This window comes from Oncorhynchus masou, chromosome 2 (assembly GCF_036934945.1).
Source record: "Oncorhynchus masou masou isolate Uvic2021 chromosome 2, UVic_Omas_1.1, whole genome shotgun sequence".
Classification (NCBI taxonomy): Eukaryota; Metazoa; Chordata; class Actinopteri; order Salmoniformes; family Salmonidae; genus Oncorhynchus; species Oncorhynchus masou.
Window position 1 is genome coordinate 48093585 of NC_088213.1, and position 18729 is coordinate 48112313.

The 18729-nt window shown below is 40.5% G+C and overlaps 1 protein-coding gene across 3 annotated transcripts in view; it reads right to left on the reverse strand.

Annotated features, from left to right (window-relative positions):
- fam184aa (family with sequence similarity 184 member Aa) overlaps nt 1-18729 on the reverse strand; it is an 85667-nt gene that overhangs the window by 13280 nt on the left and 53658 nt on the right. For all 3 annotated transcript variants that reach the window (XM_064925608.1, XM_064925600.1, XM_064925589.1), the window contains exons 10-13: nt 14139-14351; nt 7517-7670; nt 2841-2968; nt 1252-1436 (exon numbers count right to left, since the gene is read on the reverse strand). In XM_064925608.1, coding sequence (XP_064781680.1) covers nt 1252-1436; nt 2841-2968; nt 7517-7670; nt 14139-14351 — 680 coding nt within the window. The remainder of the gene's footprint in view (nt 1-1251; nt 1437-2840; nt 2969-7516; nt 7671-14138; nt 14352-18729) is intronic.

Sequence of the window (18729 nt, forward strand, 5' to 3'; positions counted from 1 at the left end):
GCATTGTTTGCTATTGGATTAACTGGTAGTTAAAATGACTAAATTGAAAAGATATCATTGTGTTGTGTTTTGGTGATTAAACCAATGTTCTCATTACATTACACAATAAACATATTTCGAATCAATGGTTGTGTGGTGAGAGATGTTTACTATTCAAATTAACGCACAATGACAGGCTTTTAATGAAAGACTGGCTGTGCTACAAGTGTGACCAGTTTAGAGTTTTGTGCAAAGGAAAATGTACCACATATTGAAAATAGTACCAAAGCCATGATCCCTTATTGAAGTCATCTGTTAAATCCACTTCAATCAGTGTAGATGAAGGGGAGGAGACTGGTTAAAGGAGGACTTTTAAGCCTTGAGACAACTGAGACATGGATTGTGTATGTGTGCCATTCAGAGGGTGAATGGGCAAGACAACACATTGAAGTGCCTTTGAACGGGGTATGGTAGTAGGTGCCAGGTGCACCGGTTTGAGTGTGTCTGAAGAACTGCAACGTTGCTGGGTTTTTCACGCTCAACAGTTTCCCGTGTGTATTAACAATGGTCCACCACCCAAAGGACATCTAGCCAACTTGACACAACAGTAGGAAGCATTGGAGTCACCATGGGCCAGCATCCCTGTGGAATGCTTTTGACACCTTGTAGAGTCCATGTCTTACAAATTGAGACTGTTCTGAGGGCAAAAGGGGTGCAACTCAATATTAGGAAGGTGTTCCTAATGTTTTGTACACTGCGTGTACGTTAACTCGACACTACATAATTTTGGTTCAGTAGTTATCAGTTTTGAGCAGTTTGATAAAGTCACAGTTAACAGTATTGTTGACAAATGACAAGAAAATCATATCAAAAGTAAAGTGAATATTGCATTTTGAAAAAAGCAGATCCAAATTGAAATCGTGATTTGGTACAGTGAACAAGTTACTTTGTGAATTTGTTTGTTGTACTCACTCAATTGAAATGTGCTTAGAATTGTGAATTATGAGCCATTTTGATTATCTGTTTAGATTTTTGTGCTTAGAGTTTTAAAAATATACCACTTAAGCACCAAAGTGATTGGGGAAAAAAACTGTAAATCACACCTCACATGATAATGTGGGCTCTTGACAAATATAATACTATTTTTCATGTCAATCTAGCATTTCTAAAACCATGAGGGTCCACATATACTGAGAGGTATGGAAGACCTGGGTACTCCCTCGCTCCCTTAGGGGTTACTATAAATAGACCCCAGTTAATGGGTCCCAGTACCTGATCTGCTGGTTGGCCTCGCTGCGGACTCGGAGAACCTCTTTGCCCTTGAGCTCCAGCTCTCTGGTGAGGGTGCTGATGGTCTCATTGAGGGAGTGGATCTCGTGGTCCAGGTCTGTGATACGGTGGGTTCTGCAGGACACCTCCTGCTGCAGGTCTGATATATTACCCAGCAGGTCCTCCTCCTGGTTCCAAGTCAGACAAGATAATGAAGACGATCATAATTGCTGAGGTGACAATTCCAATCTAATTCAGTCAATTCAGAACAAGAATTGAAATTCCAATTCAAGAATGAAAAATCCCACATTTTCAGGTACTTTTTTAGGATCCCAACTCTAGGGATAGCTATCAAAGCGAATTAATCCTATTGGTACAGAGCTTAGTACGCCTGCTCTAAAAACATAGGGGGGCTGGTTTGATTCCATCCATAAATAGTTCCACAACTTTGCTACAGCCAATTCAATAGTAATTGCCAGTGTGTAAATTTAGGGTTGCACCAAGAAACAAACTTGTTTCCTCTCTTTCCCTCATTGATGTGAGTTTGTGACACCCAGGTATTATTCAAAACAATATGGTTACAACAATACTTCAACATTTCTAAAGCGGTTTACAGACTGTGTGTCCCAATATAGAAATATTTGATTTGGGACCCTATATCTAATTAGTTTAATTTGTAAGAGATATTGTAGAAGCTGCTTGGAAGAGGCATGGGTAGATGTCAGCCCTAAGGCGCAGTCTACATTTTTAAGTGGGTCATGTTAAAAGATGTAGCACTGCAATGAACTGAAATGAGTTGTCCTTGTATTTCTGATAAATAAAAAGAGAGCAAGGGAAGGAAAGAGAGAGAGACAGGGAAAGAGAGAGTGTGGTCCAACATAGGAAAATTATGCAACCGAAGTGCTCAGAAACATATATAGAAATGTGTACACACATGGAACCTTTCAGATTCTTTGTTGTTCTTATACTTATGTATTATGATTCACCCTAAAGATTAAAGCACAGACTATGAGAAAATGGGTAATCTTGGACCTCTGGGCAGTTTGCTTATCTATACGACTTAGGATCATCCTACCATATTATGTTTGTGTTACTGCATACCCCAGTTTGCCAATGCAAAAAGCAACACCAAAAGCAGCATTTATTTTTCAAAACGCTCTCTCAGCCTGTATTTGAGATGCACACGATGTGATCGCAAGCTGTTGTATTTCAAATATAATTATAATATTGTTTTGGCTACATCACAGATGCTTGGCAAACAGTGAGCTTCTGCTCCCAAGGGATGAGTCCCAAATAACAATTTATAAAAAATAAAAAAATAAGCACAAACACACCCTAAAAGTCCTCCTCTGGTCCTTTCTAGCCACTGATAGCAAGTCAGGGGCCATGTGTATCAAGCATCTCAGAGTAAGAGTACTAATCTAGGATCAGGCAAAATTTATCCTAGATCAGAACTCCTACTATGAGACGTGTAATACATACACCCCTAGATATAATTTCACCCCACCCCCAAATTGTTATGGGTATGATTAAGAGTGTGGTTAGGGGCAACTTCTACCTCAAGCAGCAAAAAGTGTCAACTACGGACTGACCTGTTGCTGACTCTGTTCCAGAGCACCCTGTAGCTCCAGTTTGGCAGCAGTGTTATCCTTCAGGTGGATCTGGCGCAGATGCTCTATGGCTGTTGCATGGAGGTGGTTCAGCTCAGAGCGCAGGGAGGCTACAGGGGAGGAAGAGGAGGAGGGGTACATTAAAGTCCTGTGAGGCTCAATTGGTAGAGCATGGCTTTGAAAATACATATTTTACTTTGAAACAACATCTTTTTTGGTAATCATTTCGATGGCTAAATTTCAACCGTACATACAGTTGAAGTCGGAAGTCTACATACACCTTAGCCAAATACATTTAAACTCAGTTTTTCACAATTCCTGACATTTAATCAGAGTAAAAATTCCATGTCTTAGGTCAGTTAGGATCACAACTTTATTTAAAAAATATGAAATGTCAGAATAATAGTAGAGAGAATGATTTATTTCAGCACATTCCCAGTAGGACAGAAGTTTACATACAATCAATTAGTATTTTGTAGCATTGCCTTTAAATTGTTTAACTTTGGTCAAACATTTTGGGTAGCCTTCCACAAGCTTACCACAATAAGTTGGGTGAATTTTGGCCCATTCCTCCTGACAGATCTGGTGTAACTGGGTCAGGTGTGTAGGCCTCCTTGCTCTCACACGCTTTTTCAGTTCTGCCCACACATTTTCTATAGGATTGAGGTCAGGGCTTTGTGATGGCCACTCCAGTACCTTGACTTTGTTGTCCTTAAGCCATTTGAGAAGCATTTGATAGCATTCAATAGTGGCTGTACTAGAGAATTTAAAACCTTTTTTTGTAAGAACACAGTACAGTCGTGGCCAAAAGTTTTGAGAATGACACAAATATTAATCTGCCTCAGTTTGTATGATGGCAATTTGCATATACTCCAGAATGTTATGAAGAGTGATCAGATGAATTGCAATTAATTGCAAAGTCCCTCTTTGCCATGCAAATGAACTGAATCCCCCAAAAACATTTCCACTGCATTTCAGCCCTGCCACAAAAGGACCAGCTGTCATGTCAGTGATTCTCTCGTTAACACGTGTGTGAGTGTTGACGAGGACAAAGCTGAAGATCACTCTGTCATGCTGATTGACCACCATGGTTACCGGCAAGGAAACAGGTGTCGTCATCATTGCTTTGCACAAAAAGGGCTTCTTGCTGCCAGTAAGATTGCACCTAAATCAACCATTTATCGGATCATCAAGAACTTCAAGGAGAGTGGTTCAATTTTTGTGAAGAAGGCTTCAGGGTGCCCAAGAAAGTCCAGCAAGCCCCAGGACTGTCTCCTAAAGTTGATTCAGCTGCGGGATCGGGGCAACACCAGTACAGAGCTTACTCAGGAATGCCAGCAGGCAGGTGTGAGTGCATCTGCACGCAGACTTTTTTTTTAGGATGGCCTGGTGTCAAGAAGGGCAGCAAAGAAGCCACTTCTCTCCAGGAAAAACATCAGGGACAGACTGATATTCTGCAAAAGGTACAGGGATTGGACTGCTTAGGAACTGGAGAAAAGTAATTTTCTCTGATGAATCCCCTTTCCAATTGTTTGGGATATCTGGAAAAAAGCTTGTCCGGAGAAGACAAGGTGAGCGCTACCATCAGTCCTGTGTCATGCCCACAATAAAGCATGTGTGGGGTTGCTTCTCAGCCAAGGAAGTGGGCTCACTCACAAATTTGCCTAAGAACACAGCCATGAATAAAGAATGGTACCAACACATCCTCTGAGAGAAACTTCTCCCAACCAGCCATTTCCAGCATTATGGAGCACCTTGCCATAAGGCAAAAGTGATAACTAAATGGCTCGGGGTGCAAAACAAAGATATTTTGGGTCCATGGCCAGGAAACTCCCCAGATCTTAATCCCATTGAGAACTTGTGGTCAATCCCCAAGAGGCGGGTGGACAAACAAAAACCCACAAAGGTGAATTCACCAATTTGTAAGTCGCTCTGGATAAGAGCGTCTGCTAAATGACTTAAATGTAATGTAAATGTAAATGTAAATTCTGACAAACTCCAAGCATTGATTATGCAAGAATGGGCTGCCATCAGTCAGGATGTGGCCCAGAATTTAATTGACAGCATGCCAGGGCAGATTGCTTAGGTCTTGAAAAAGAAGGGTCAACACTGCAAATATTGGCTCTTTGCATCAACTTCATGTAACTGTCAATAAAAGCCTTCGACACTTATGAAATTCTTGTAATTTTACTTCAGTATTCCATAGTAACATCTGCCAAAAATATCTAAAGACACTGAAGCAGCAAACTTTGTGGAAATTAATATTTGTGCCACTCTCAAAACTTTTGGCCACGACTGTACATGGGACTGATTTTAAGAAATTTTGCTTAATTGATTTGATTAATATTATGGTGTTTCTATTCCAAGAAAATTGAAAAACCCTTTCTGTTAGGATGGGTCTCCGTTAGGATGGAATGGAAATTATGGCGCTGTAAAAGGGGACGGTCGGGAGTAGGCTACAGTACTTGGCTATTTAGCTAAATAATCTCTGTGTTGTGCGGGCACGCAGGAGACCGGGGTTCAATTCACTGATGGGGAGGAAGGAGAAGGCTGTCCTTGTAAATAAGAATTAGTTCTTAACTGACTTGCCTAGTTATATAAAGGTTACACTAAGAGCATAACATTTCTACACCATAATTATAGTCTAACCAATACCCAAACGGAGTTTCAGTCAAAATGACAATCTCATTGATTTATCAAGACCAGTCCCCATGCTTGTCTCAGAGCAGCGAGAAACGGTGCTAAAATGGTTGTAGGCTATTGCTTCAAATCCGATTGCTTTTTTAAATAAATAAGACCTACACCACTTAACAGTACATTACTCAACACTTTTGAGACTCATGTCGCCTACGGTACACCTACAGTATATCGAAAAATATGACGTGACTCTCCGCCAATAATTACATATTGGAGGATATTTCTGTAATTCAGTGATATTTATTCCCATAGTAATTCATTATGGATCCATAACTAAATAAACATTGGCATGTTGAAAGAGTATTTTTATCATTATTTTATTAACGAAAGCATAAAGATGACATTATTAGTTACATTGTTTAAGTTTGAACGTGCAGATTGGCACTAAGAACAGCGGGAACGTTCCCCCTTAAAGTGTTGCCCTGTGCTACCCAGTGTGGCAGGGTGGGGGTCAACCCCCCCTCTCCCTTCCCCATGGGCTAGGTCCATCTTCTGTGCACTGCTCTGCGGACTCCATGCCCTCGTGCCCCATGCCCTCGTGCTTTGCACCTCACATGCTTTCAGTGGATACAGCTGGAGAACTGTAAGGCAATCCCATTGTGCGCCATGACCAATATACTGTCCTGCTAATATAACAGGGTTAATTAATATATCTGAGAATATCCAAGAGGCCTTTATATAATTCTAAATGAATAATAATCGCTTTGTTTATAAAATAACAACATATTGATAATTATTTAATTTTTAAATAACGTAAAATGAGTGAGAAAAAGACTATTCTTGAACACGGACAGAGACCTTGTTGCTAATTTGTAAATTAAGCCAGTTTGTAATTTAGAATTATATATTTATGTTTTTAGACAGAGGGAAACCAAAAACCTACAGTCATCTCATGGGTCTCCCAGTCGAGGACAGCACAGGTATTGAACCAGCATCTGTAGCAACACAGCTTGCATTACTATGCAGTGTCTTAGACCGTTGCGACACTCAGGCGCTGTACAACATGACCGGTCGGGAGTGGGCTACACTACTAGTCAGAGCAAAATAATCCTAACAAAATAAAATAATAAAAACCTTACTGTAACAACAGTTTTAGTAAGTAAATACTGAAGTCGTGCAAAATGATCAGTTTCTATTTATGTTTATGTCGCCCATTCATTGTCAGAGAAACAGTAGGACCCAAAAGCATAATCAGTGCTCTAACTCCCCCTTGCTCTGGTCTGGAGCAATGAAGTGGTGACACAGGGTACCGTACTACACCACAAATTACCTTTAAGTACCGCAGCATAATCACAAAACTTTTAGTGGAGCAACCACTGTATGTTTGGGCCAAATCGATGCTGGTCCAGACATCTGTGGACGTTGAAATCAAGGCTGGTCTGGACCAAATCTGAACCAAACATAGACCTATAATTGGTTCAGATTTGGTCCGGATACGATAATATATAACTATATTTATTAAATTATTTGAGAAGAAATATCTTAAATTAAAGTCATTACTAGCTGCATTCCTAGTGTTTTTATTTGTCCAACATAAATTGTGCAAATAAAATCACTTGTGAGCCTAATTGAGCCCCCTGTTGCTGACACCTGATTATTGATAGGTAGTGCACCACTACATTGATAATAAACTGTTAGAAATTTACAATGAGGTATCTCTCACTAGTCATTCATTATCACTTTGAAAATGATGCCTTGGTTCATTAAAAAGAGCTTTGGAGAGTGTGTGTGTGTGTGTGTGTGTGGGGGGGGGGGTTCTTTCAAAGGTGGCTTTTGTGATCGAATAGTCCAGCATGGTGGCTTAGGGTTGTCTTTCGGTTTAAGCTGTTGCCTCTGGATCACATATACCACTGCCGCATGGGTTCTACCTTTACCTCCATCCTATCCAATAAACAAAAAATATATGGAGAGTGGTACTACCCCAGTTCTTTAAAAAATTGTCCAGTGTGTGAGGCTCTTACCCAGCATGGCCTTGCCTTCGTCCTCCAATTCAAAGCGCAACGTCTGCAGCTCCTGTTCTGACTGCTGTCTGAGGATGTCCAGTGTGCGTCTGTGGGCATCCTTCAGGGCCAGCACCTCCTCCCTCTGCTCCTGCTTCAAACGCTCCTCCAAAGCCTAGACCCCTCCCCACCACACACACACACACACACACACACACACACACACACACACACACACACACACACACACACACACACACACACACACACACACACACACACACACACAGTGTTTAATCATTAAAAAAATCATTGTACAAATGGTAGCAACATATACAGTACATCAGCTAAAATGACATAATATATTTTCAAACATATGTAAATGCATATATGCGCACACACAGCAATAATGTTTTCTAGAATGTGCATAATATCTAACAAGCAGAGCAAGGGGAGGAAAAACATGAAAAGCTTATGCGCGTTCTGACTCAGTGTCAGCAAACTCATCTGCCTGCAAGTTTTGAGAACAAACACACAAGTCCACTGCTGCTGCTGATCTGCAGCTTCATCTGCAGGGAGATGATTATGTATTGCCATCCTCTATTTAGGCATTTTAAAACACTTCTGTTATTCTGATTATGAGTATTATCTGATCCGACTAATAACTGTCAATTTACAGATTCTATTATGAATATGGTCAGATGGGCACACCCCTAATAGGCACACATACACACTAGGGTTGGGTGATATTTGGGGAGTGTGGTGGAATTATTGTTATCAAAAGGAGAGACTTGTAGATGTCTTCAAAACAATCAAACTTTATTATTTAATTACTGCAGTAATGGAGCTGGTTGGTAATCACCCCTGGAGGTGATCACTGAGAACTCGAGCTGTTTTGAGCCACAGCATTTTATAGCAAAGTCCGCCCTCCTTCAGTCTACATGACAAACAACAGATGTATGAAACAGGTCACAAGGTTAAGATTTGTATGAAAGATACTATCTGCTGTGAATTAGAAGTATCTCATTGTGTAGAGACCAGGGTCTGGCCCTGGAGTCATCTCTCCTGGGTACCTTACAGAACAGAAACATTAACTCATGCTCTGGAATGCAGTATCACCCAAAGACATCGTAAATCTTCCAGTGGCCCATCCTCAGTAGAAGATACACAGATGAGCGTTCTAACAACCCTTATTCTGTTGCATAAAACAACCATTTGATGCAATAACAGCATTATAACATCTTGTAATTTCTGTTCTGACAGGAGACCTGTTCTATGATATGCTTCTCCAAATATTGTGATATCCAATATAATCCTTTTTGCGCCATTAAAGACTACATCATTCCAGATTGTGCCATTTTATGTGCTTGTTTATAATATTATTGTCATATTCTCATTAAATAATCTTAGCATGGCAAAAAAATAAGCCTGCCGGAACGGCAGGGTGGCCTAGTGGTTAGAGGGTTGAACTAGTACCCAAAAGGCTGCAAGTTCAAATCCTCGAGCTGACAAGGGACACATTTGTCGTTCTGCCCCTGAACAGACAGTTAACCCACTGTCCCTAGGCAGAATTTAAAATAAGAATTTGTTCTTAACTGACTTGTCTAGTTAAAAAAAAAAATTGGGACTTAAATGTCAACATATTGAGTTCTAAGCCTAACTGAGAAAACTTCAGTCTCTTAAATGATAGTCTTGCACATCACAATGTTAAGTATTGTCACGCACTTGAAAACATATCATTGATGTCAAATATCACAATAAGATGTGACAAAGGCTGATATTACAGATGGATGAGCTGATGGACAGAGCAGCCCACTACCATGAGATAAACAACTGTCCACCATTTTAGTGTCTCAAATTATACTGAACAAAAATATAAGCTCAACATGCAACAATTTCAAAGATTTAATGAGTTACAGTTCATATCAAATCAAATTTTGTTGGTCACACACATGTTTAGCAGATGTTAATGCTAGTGTAGCAAAATGCTTGTGCTTCTAGTTCTTACAGTGCAGTAATATCTAAGTAATCTAACAAATTCACAATGACTACCTTACCCACACAAATGTAAAGGGATGAATAAGAATATGTACATATACATATATGGATGAGCGATGGCCGTGCGGCATAGGCAAGATGCAGTAGGTGGTATAGAATACAGTATATACATATGAGATGAGTAATGTAGGATCTGTAGACCTTATTAAAGTGTCGTTATTTAAAGTGACTAGTGATACCTTTTTTAAATAAATGTATTAAAGTGGCAAGAGATTTGAGTCTGTATATTGGCAGCAGCCTCTATGTTAGTGATGGCTGTTTAACAGTCTGATGGCCTTGAGATAGAAGCTGTTTTTCAGTCTCTCTGTCCCAGCTTTGATACACCTGTACTGACCTCGCCTTCTGGGTGATAGCGGGGTGAACAGGCAATGGCTCGGGTGGTTGTTGTCCTTGATGATATTTTTGTCCTTCCTGTGACATCGGGTGCTGTAGGAGTCCTGGATGGCTGGTAGTTTGCCTCCGGTGAAGCATTGTGCTCCCTCTGCTGTTTCCTGAAGTCCATGATCATCTTCATTGTTTTGTTGACGTTGAGTGAGAGGTTATTTCCTGACACCAGACACCCTGAGGGCCTTCACCTCCTCCCTGTAGGCCGTCTCGTTGTTGTTGTTAATCAAGCCTACCACTGTGGTGTCGTCTGAAAACTTGATGATTGAGTTGATTGAAAACTCGATGATTGATATGACTGCGTGGCATGACCACGCAGTCATATAAGGAAATCAGTCAATTTAAATAAATTCATTCGGCCCTAATCTATGGATTTCACATGACTGGGAATACAGATGTGCATCTATTGGTCACAGAAACAGTACCTTTAAAAATAAGGTAGGGGTGTGGATCAGAAACCAGTCGGTACCTGGTGTGACAACCATTTGCCTCTTGCAGTGCAACACATCAGGCTGTTGATTGTGGCCTGTGGAATGTTGCCCCATTCCTCTTCAATAACTGTGCGAAGTTTCTGGATATTGGCATCCAGAAGACCCTGTTGAGGATAACGAGCATGACGTAATGCCAAATTCTCTAAAATGACATTGGAAGCGGCTTATGGTAGAGAAACTAACATTACATTCTATGGCAACAGCTCTGGTGGACATACCTAGAGTCAGCATGCCAACTGCACGCTCCCTCAAAACTTGAGACATCTGTGGCATTGTGTTGTGTGACAAAACTGCACATTTTAGAGTGGCCTATTATTGTCCCCAGCACACGATGCACCTATGCAATGATCACGTTGTTTAATCACCTTGTTGATTTGCCATACCTGTCATTGTGGATGGATTATCTTGGCAAAGAAGAAATGCTCACCAACAGGGATATAAACAAATTATTGCCCCAAAATAAGCTTTTTGTGCATATGGAAAATTTGTTGAGTTTATATTTTTGTTCAGTGAAATATGTGCTGTTTTTTATGACCAAGCGCTGCACTGTGACTATGAAGAACAAACTTTTTTTTTCTCCAGATACATTTTAATATAAAAGCAGCTGCCTGTTGTTTTTAAAAACATTTTCTGTTAATTCTTATGGAACAGTAACTTAAAGAGGTATAGCTTTCAAGGGCCCAGCATGGGTGTGAGGCAAATATAGAGCCTGTTAGCCTCTGTATACCGTTTTTTCTACATCAAAGATTTTCTACTGGGTTCAATCTAATTTAACTGGAGGTTAGTCCTGATAACACTGCTCTATTACAACAGCGACCTACCCTCTTTACAATTGAAACAAATTTGATCCTTCGGAAACAGGTGCTGGTCGATACGGTATATTGCACTGTATTCACAAATGAAATGGATTGATATGTTAGGTAAGAGGCCAGTAGAGTTATTAAGGTCCCAATTCAATCAAAGTTAGCAACTGGGTTTCCGACAAAAACAATATCCTTACTGCACAAACACAGAATATTATCTGAATTATTATGCAGACTAACTTCCTTTTGTTTCACACTACAATATAAATACTGCTTTGATGCATAGTTGAAATCCAATTACTATACCTGCAACTCCATGATTTTTCTTTAGAGCCTGAAGTCTTTCATGAAGAAGCCCACATTCTTGTAACAGGCAACAATTCAGCAGTGGTTTTCAATTGGGATTAATTGCCATTACATCAGCAGGTCTGGTAGCAGCAGCATTGCAGTTTTTCCAACTCACTGCTCTGTGGTTTGGTGACTGAGGCTTAAGGTCAGAGGACACATCCAGATGGTGACATGGACACAAGGGTGGGAATGGGAATGAATCCAACTGGACATGGACTAATGGAGAGAGGGAGTGAGGAAGGGGGCTGAGTGGAAGAAAGGAAAGGGAGCAGGGGTATAGATACATTAGGAGAAGAGAGGGGAAGAAAAAGAGAGAGAAGGAGCCAGCTGGAGGAAATGGAGAGGTATAAGAAAGAGAAGAGAAATACACTCAGTGTTTTGGTTTATTAGGTACACCCATCTAGAACAGGGTTAGACCCTACTTTGCCTCCAGAACAGCCTGAATTCTCAGGAGCAAAGTTTCTACAAGGTGCGGCATTCAAACGTTGCTCAAATGGTATCAAGGGACCTAACATTCCCCACACCATTATACCACCGCCACCAGCCTGTACCGTTGACACCAGGCAGGACGGGGCCTGTGGACTCCTGCTGCTTTCTCCAAATGCTGACTCTTTCATCAAGCATGACGCAACAGGAACCGGGATTTTTCAGGCAATGTTTTTCCAGTCCTCAATTGTCCAGTGTTGGTGGTCACTGGACCTCTCTCATCAATGAGCTGTTTTCGCCCACAGGACTGCCGCTGACGGGATGTTTCTTTGTACACCCTAGACACTGTCATGCATGAAAGGCCCAGGAGGCCGGCCGTTTCTGAGATACTGAAACAGGCGCGCCTGGCACTCACGATCATACCAAGCTCAAAGTCCCCTAGGTCCCTCGTTTTGCCTATTCCAACATTCAATCGAACAGTAACTGAATGCCTCGATGCCTGTCTGTCTGTTTTATATAGCGGTCCCGTGACTCACTGTCTGTAGGACCAAAGCATTTTCATGAACGGGGTGGTGTACCTAATAAACTGGCTAAAAGTGCATTTACTGTAGGTACTAGAGAGGCAGATAAAAAGGGAGGGGAGAGAGTGAGGGAGGGAGATAGAGGGAGAGTGAGACACAGTGACTATTTCAGATGAGTGACACTGACAATGTATATCTCCTGTGTAGCTCAGTTGGTAGAGCATGGCGCTTGCAATGCCAGGGTTGTGGGTTTGATTCCCATGGGGGACCAGTACAACAAAAAAAGGATAAAAATGAACGTGCTCACTACTCTCTGGAGTGTCTACTAAATTACTAAAATGTAAAACATTTAAGTATCTGATAGGATATGGAGACACAGAGTAGGGGATGGTTAACAGTACATGCAGTTAACTACAAAAACTATTGGAGAAACAATGGTCAATGAGTGAGGTGTATGGAGCATGTGTATGGGTACAAAGTATTTACTATGCCTTCAGAAAGTATACACACCCCTTAACAAAAACATTTACCAATTAATTAAACATGAAAATCTGAAATGTCTTTTGTCAATAAGTATTCAACCCATTTGTTATGGAAAGCCTAAATTAGTTCTGGAGTAAAAATGTGCTTATGAAGTCATATATTAAGTTGCATGTACCCCAAACATACAAATGTCTTTAAGGTCCCTAAATCGAGCAGTGAATTTCAAACACAGATTCCACCACAAAGACCAGGGAGGTTTTTCACTGCCTCTCAAAGAACGGCACCTACTGGTAGATGGGAAACAAATGTAAAAAGCTGACATTGAAATTCCCTTTGAGCTTGGGGAAGTTATTAATTACACTTTGGATGGTGTATCAAATCCAACACAACACATCACTGAGTACCACTCTTCATATTTTCAAGCATGGTGGTGGCTGCATCATGTTATGGGTATGCTTGTCATCAGCAAGGACTAGGGATTTTTTTTAGGATAAAAAGAAACGGAACAGAGCTAAACACAGGCAAAATCATAGTGGAAAATCTGGTTTAGTCTGCTTCCAACAAACACTGGGAGATAAATTCACATTTCAGAAGAACAATGACCTAATGCACGAGACCAAATATACACTGGAGTTGCTTACCAAGACAACATTGATGTTCCTGAGTGGTCTAGTTACAGTTTTGACTTCAATCAGCTTGAAAATCAATGGCAAGACTTGAAAATGGCTGTCTAGCAATGCTCAACAACCAACTTGACAAAATAATTTCAAAAAGAAGAATGTGCAAATGTTGTACAGTCCAGGTGTGCAAAGCTCTTACAGACTTATTCAAGAACTCACAGCTGTATTCGCTGCCAAAGGTGATTCTAACATGTATTGACTCAGGGGTATGAATACTCAGGGGTATGAGATATTAATGCATTTCATTTTCAATAAATAGCAATAAAAAAAATCACTGTGTTTTCATTTTGTCATGATGGTGTAATATGTGTAAAATGTTGAGATACAATTTTCATCAATTTTGAATTCAGGCTGTAACACAATTTTTGTTGGAATAAGTCAAGGGGTATGAATACCTTCTGATTGCACAATATATACGAGGGGTGTGTGTGTGTGTATTATTCTCTCACCCTGAGCTGGTGCTGGCGGGCGTCTTCCAGTGTGCCATGGGCGCAGCGTTGAGCCTCCTGCAGCCGGTGCTCTCTGCGCTGGTGCTCCAGCTGCAGCTCCTGGAGTTGCTGGCTCAGGTGCTCTCTCTCCTGGCTGAACTGGGCCTGCAGCTGCTGCAGTGCGCCCTGTGACTGGGAGAGCTGTAGCTCCAGACTCTGCTTCAGCAGGGAGATCTGGAGAGAAAGGGATAAGAGGGAGTGGTGTGTTATATGCTATGTGTCCCTAATGGCACGCTATTCCCTGTATTGCATTACTTTGGGCCCTGGTCAGACAGTGCACTATATAGGAAAGAGGGTGACATTTGGGACACATCCATGAATGTGCAATTCGTCTTCATTTTTCCCCTGTAGTGTATTAATTTTAAAAAATAACACAAAAACAATATATACAATTATTATTATATTTGTATATTATAGCGCTTTTCATTACAAAGTCATCTTAACACTCTACCTAGGGGGGGAATAAAATATACAGTTCAAGTCAGAAGTTTACATACACTTTAGTCAAATACATTTAAACTCAGTTTTTCACAATTCCTGACATTTAATCTGAGTAAAAATTCCCTGTCTTAGGGCAGTTAAGATCACCACTTTATTTTAAGAAGGTGAAATGTCAGAATAATAGACGAGAGAATGATTTATTTAAGCTTTTATTTCTTTCATCACATTCCCAGTGGGTAAGAAGTATACATACACTCAATTAAGATTCGGTAGCATTGCCTTTAAATTAATTCACTTGGGTCAAACATTTTGGGTAGCCTTCCACAAGCTTCCCACAATAAGTTGGGTGAATTTTGGCCCATTCCTCCTGACAGAGCTGGTGTAACTGAGTCAGGTTTTAAGGCCTCCTTGCTCGCACACTTTTTCAGTTCTGCTACAAATTTTCTATAGGATTGAGATCAGGGCTTTGTGATGGCCACTCCAATACCTTGACTTTTTTGCCCTTAAGCCATTTTGCCACAACTTTGGAAGTATGCTTGGGGTCATTGTCCATTTGGAAGACCCATTTGCGACCAAACTTTACTTCTTGACTGATGTCTTGAGATGTTGCTTCAATATATCCACATAATTTTCCTTCGTCATGGTGCCATCTATTTTGTGAAGTGCACCAGTCCCTCCTGCAGCAAAGCACCCCCACAACACGATGCTGCCACCCCTGTGCTTCACGGTTGGTATGGTGTTCTTCGGCTTGCAAGACTCCCACTTTTTCCTCCAAACATAACAATGGTCATTATGGCCAAACAGTTCTGTATTTGTTTCAACAGACCAGAGAACATTTCCCCAAAAATAATGATATTTTTCCCCATGTGCAGTTGCAAACCATAGTCCGGCATATTTATGGCAGTTTTGGAGCAGTGGCTCTTTCCTTGCTGAGTGGCCTTTCAGGTTATGTCAATATAAGACTTGTTTAACTGTGGATATAGACAGCATAAACAGTATAAACAGTACCTGTGTACTCCAGCATCTTTACAAGGTCCTTTGCTGTTGTTCTGGGATTGATTTGCACATTTCGCACAAAAGTACGTTCATCTCTAAGATGAGCGGTGTGATGGCTACGTGGTCCCATGGTGTTTTTATACTTGCGTACTATTGTTTGTACAAAATAAATACATCTCAACCATTGAAGCATAATACCCCATAATGATAAAGTGAAAACATGTTTTTATACATTTTTGCTAATTGATTGAAAATGAAATACAGAAATATCTAATACACATAAGTATTCACACCCCTGAGTCAATACTTTGTAGATGCACCTTTGGCAGCGATTACAGCTGAGCGAGTCTTACTAGGTAAGTCTCTAAGAGCATTCCACACCTGGATTGTGCAACATTTGCCCATTATTCTCTTCAAAAACCTTCAGGCTCTGTAAAATTGGTTGCTTATCATTGGTACACAACCATTTTCAGATCAAGCCAAAGATTTTCAAGCAGATTTAAAACTGTAACTTGGCCACTCAGGAACATCCACTGTCTTCTTGGTAAGCACCTCCAGTGTAGATTTGGCCTTGAGTTTTAGGTTATTGTCCTGCTGAAAGGTGAATACATCTCCCAGTCTCTGGTGGAAAGCATACTGAAGCAGGTTTTTCTCTAGGATTTTGCCTTTGCTTAACTCCTTTGCATTTCTTTTCTATCCTGAACCCCCCCCCAGTCTTTAACAATTACAAGCATAACCATAACATGATGAAACCCCCACTATGCTTGAAAATATGGAGAGTGGTACTCAATAATGGGTTTTATTGGATTTCCCCCAAACGTAACACTTTGTATTCAGGACAGAAAGTTCATTGCTTTGCCAATTATTTTGCAGTATTTTTTGCCTTGTTGCAAACAGGATGCATGTGTTGAAATATTTTTATTCTGTACAGGATTCCCCCCCCCCACTCAGTCAATTAAGTTATTATTGTGGAGTAAATATAATGTTGTTAATCCATCCTCAGTTCTCTCCAATCACAGCCATTAAACTATGTAACTCTTTTAAAGTGACCATTGGCCTCAAGGTGAAATCACTGAGCGGAAGGATGCCTGTATCTTTGTAGTGACTGGGTGGATTGATGCATCATCCAAAGTGTAATTAATAACATCAAAGGGATATTCAATGTCTGCTTTCTTTTTTTTTTACCAATCTACCAATAGGTAGTCTTTGTGGTTGAATCTGTATTGGAATTTCATTGCTCGACTGAGGAACCTTACAGATAATTGTAGGTGTGGGATACAGAGATGAGGCAGTCAATAAAAAAATATTGTCACAGAGTGAGTACATGCAACCTATTATGTGACTTGTTAAGCAAGTCTTTACTCCTGAACTTTTTAAGCTTGCCATAACAAAGGGGTTGAATACTTATTGACTCAAGACATTTCAGCCTTTCATTTTTTATTCATTTGTAGCTAGCTTAGTTAGCGGTGAGCGCTAAATAGCGTTTCAATCAGTGACGTCAATTGCTCTGAGACCTTGAAGTAGTGGTTCCCCTAGTGGTTTCCCTCTGCAAGGGCTGTGGCTTTTGTGGAGCGATGGGTAACGATGCTTCGTGGGTGTCAGTTGTTGATGTGTGCAGAGGGTCCCTGGTTTGCGCCCGGGTATGGGCGAGTGGACGGGCTAAAGTTATACTGTTACACATGTCTTGTGGGATATGCATGGGTGTCCGATCTGTGTGCTAGTATTCTAAACAGACAGCTTGTCAACACCTCTTACAAAAACCAGTACTGAGGAAGTCAATCTCTATTCCAATTTGAGCCATGAGAGATTGACATGCATGTCATTAATGTTAGCTCTCTGTGTACTTTTAAGGGCCAGCCGTGCTGCACCGTTTCTGAGCCAACTGCAATTTGCCCAAGTCCCTCTGTGCTGCACCTGACCACACAACTGAATAGTAGTCTAGTTGCGACAAAACCAGGGCCGGTAGGACCTTTCTTGTTGATAGTGTTGTTAAGATGGCAGAGTAGCGCTTTATTATGGACAGACTTCTCAATATTGTATCAATATGTTTTGACCATGACAGTTTTACAATCCAGGGCTACTCCAAGCAGTTTAGTCACCTCAACTTGCTCAATTTCCACATTATTCATTATGAGGTGTAGTTGAGGTTTATGGGTAGTGAATGATTTGTCCCAAATGCAATGCTTTTAGTTTGGAAATACTTAGGACTAACTTATTCCTTGCTACTCATTCTGAAACTAACTGCAGCTCTTTGTTAAGTGCTTCAGTCATTTCAGTTGGTGTAGTAGCTGACGTGTATAGTCATCCGCATACATGGCCTTACTCAAAGCCAGAATTCCTGTTTCTACCTGTATTATGTTTGAGAGGCTTCCATTAACTTCTATGGGATCAGGCTTCCATTAACTTCTATGGGATCAGTGTCCACCAGCGGGACGGTTGTGCTAACATAGGCTAATGTGATTAGCATGAGGTTGTAAGTAACAAGAACATTTCCCAGGACATTGACATATCTGATATGGGCAGAAAACTTAAATTATTGTTAATCTAACTGCATTGTCCAATTTACAGTAGCTATTACAGTGAAATAATACCAAGCTATTGTTTGAGGAGAGTGCACATTTATGAACTTTGAAATGTATTAATAAACAAATTAGGCACATTTGGGTAGTCTTGATACAACAGTTTGAGCAGAAATGCAATGGTTCATTGAATCAGTCTAAAACTTTGCACATACACTGCTGCCATCTAGTGACCGAAATCTAAATTGCACATAACCTGGGAATGGTACACTATGGCCTTTCACTTGCATTTCAAAGATGATTAAAACATGTTTATCTTTTACCAGATGTAAATTGTTATAATCCCCTACATTAATTTCACATTTCCACAAACTTCAAAGTGTTTCCTTTTTAAATGGTATCAACAATATACATATCCTTGCTTCAGGTCCTGAACTACAGGTTCAGGTTAGATTTGGGTATGTCATTTAGGAGAAAATTGGAAAAAAGGGGTCCGATCCTTAAGAGGTTTTAAAGAACAGCCTCTGTGTTCTATTAGACAAGTAACTCTTTATTCACATTATAGCAGGGGGTGAAAAGCCATAACACATACAGTA